Here is a 2,613-nt window from a genome sequence, read left to right as displayed (position 1 = left end):
CTTGCTTTCTGTAGAAAGAACAGTAGTTCAAACAATGTGTTTATACTAGTGAAAACGAATGAACAGAAACATTTTGTTTTAAAACCCGTTTCCTATGAATTGTATGAAAAAGAGTATTGCCATGAGTGTCAGTCTCTTTGCTTTAGAAAAATATGTGTCGGGTGTGTATCCAAGTGCTTGCTTTACGTACAAAGAACAGTAGTTCGAGCAATTTGTTTACAATAGTGAAAAAATTGAACGGAAGCATTTTGTATTAAAATCCATTTCCTACGAATTGTATTCAAAAGACTTTTGCCATGACTGTTAGTCTCTTGGCTTTAGAAAAACTTGTCTCGCTTGTGTTTCTAAGTGCTTGCTTTCTGAGAAAGAACAGCAGTTCTAACTATGTGTTTATAATAGTGAAAATGGAAGAACAGTAGCATTTTTTGTTAAAAACCGCATCCTTCGATTTGTATGCAAAAGAGTATTGCCACGACTGTCAATCTCTTTGCTTTAGAAAAACATGTCTCGGTTGTGTATCAAAGTGCTTGCTTTCTGTAGAAAGAACAGTAGTTATAACAATGTGTTTATAATAGTCAAACTCCTGGAACAGGGACCTCTGGCTGACTAGATTTACCAGAAGGGCAGACAGGGGGGAATGGATGAGGGTGCTGACAACACAGTGGACAGTGACAGGGATGGCTGAGTATGGAGCCTCTAGTGGGAGAGGAAGGCTGTCTATCTGACGAGTTTGTATTCATGCTCAGATGCCGAGGAGCTCAGAAGGTGGGCGACTGTGACCAGTGATAGTCATGTATATAGAGATTAGAAATGCATGTGAAAACGTCTCAATGTCAATTGCTTTGGAATGAATTCTTCTGTATGAAAAAAAAAAAAGTTGTGCTGTAAAGTATTCCTTGAGAAATGTTTATAATTCTATGAGAATGTAAATAGTTTCACAGTAACTGTTTTCCAGTTAGAATATTCTAACTTAATTGCAGCGCAGTCTCTTTAATTCTTGTTCATTAATTTTTAACTAACTTCATAAAGGAATAAGAATAAAAAAAAGATCTCCATTTTAAAATACACTGATTCATACAGAAAAGCTCATTTTTAATACAACTAAAACTTAGATGTTTGCATATGCATCTTTAATCTCTATATACCTGATTATTAATAGTCATAGTTGGTTACTTTCTGAGATCCTTGGCACTTGAGCATGGATATAAAGTCATTAGGTAGATTTCAGTGGTAGTGTTTTTCTCTACTAATTAACATGAGGCAAATTTTTATGCTTCTTCCTCAAATATAACTCATTTTATTTATTGATTGATTTTTTGTGTGTATTTTATACAGAACATCCCAAACAATCATATTCATCCATATACCCACATCAAATGGGACCCTCCCATAGCCACACTCGACCCCACTGGAGCCCATATACTCTGTCATCCCTGTTACTGCCCACTGTGCTGTCGGTGCCCCCAGCTGTTCCCCAGTGAAAGTCCCTCCACTAAGTCTAGTCAGCCTATCTAGAGTCCCCTGTTTTAGGAAGATCAGCTCTTCTTCATCTAGGAGCAATCAGTTACCAACATTCCTTCAGATAAGATTGAGGTCTGATGTTCATTTTCCCAGTTCTATCCTGGGTTACTGTCTGCCTGAGTTCGCATGGGACTTGTGTATGCTGACGCCTATGCCATAGAATCATATGAGCGGGTCCCAGGAGCTTGTAGGACTCTGTTTTCATATGGTCATGCCCATCCTCCCTGGCTCTTACAATCTCTCTGCTCCCTCTTCTGTAATGGTCCCTGAGCTTTGGGTGGATGAAGTTTAATAAAGGGGTTCTGTCTGAGAACGATTATTTAGCAGACTCTTGATCTCTACACTTTGGCCATTTGTGACCTTTTGTGTTCCTGGCCCTCCACTGCATGAGGAGCTTCATTATAAGAACTGATAGTGTCCTCTTCTTTATCCCTGTTCTGTGTTCCATGAGCTTAGGTGTAGAGGTTGCACTGCAGATGTGTCCCTTAGGCCTGGGCAATTTATAGACAATGTCCGTGTGTGACCAGTGTGGTACCTGGTATTAGTCTCTGACTGCTACAAAATGAGCTTCTAGGATATTTGTCTGTAAATATAAGGGTACATATTTTGCACTTAGTAAGAAATCACCTTAGTCTAGAGATGTGTTAGTTTTGTGATTTTTTTCTAAGATTTATCATCACTCTGGCCATGTGTATTAGGTTATGTTACAGTACCACACTTGAGTTTCTTCCCTTTGAGTGGGTTTTTAGTCAAATTAGATAGCTGTTGATTGCCCCCAAAACGAAAGTGCCACTACTTCAGCAAGGGCGTATGCTGTGATGGCCACTGATGTGGCTATTTGGCCTTGAACTTTGAGGCCTATACTAATGTGTTCAGAAGGACTTAAAGCACAGTTTTGCTCCTTTCCCTCCAAGGTTGACTAAGTTCCAGGGGACTATGGAGATCTCTCAAAATGTCCTGTAACTGTGGTGAATCACCTGTCCTCTTGTTCAGGGAGGCCATGGAAACCCCGCCAGATGGACTTGAACCAGTGAACAGTCTACAAAGAGGAGGGTCAACACAGAGGAAACATTTCCTCCATGATTCCAAGTG

General features: G+C 39.8%; 1 protein-coding gene across 1 annotated transcript in view; it reads left to right on the top strand.

Moving 5' to 3' along the window:
• Positions 1–2,613, top strand: part of LOC103741807 (olfactory receptor 4D2-like) — a 26,570-nt gene that overhangs the window by 7,648 nt on the left and 16,309 nt on the right. The window contains exon 3 of the mRNA XM_008842723.2: positions 308–338. Within this exon, the coding sequence (XP_008840945.2) occupies positions 308–338 (31 nt within the window). The remainder of the gene's footprint in view (positions 1–307; positions 339–2,613) is intronic.

The sequence above is a fragment of the Nannospalax galili genome, unplaced genomic scaffold (assembly GCF_000622305.1).
Source record: "Nannospalax galili isolate Female #2095 unplaced genomic scaffold, S.galili_v1.0 scaffold879, whole genome shotgun sequence".
Taxonomy (NCBI): Eukaryota; Metazoa; Chordata; class Mammalia; order Rodentia; family Spalacidae; genus Nannospalax; species Nannospalax galili.
The sequence above is the reverse complement of the archived record's forward strand: the minus strand, read 5'-3'. Positions and strand labels throughout refer to the sequence as shown.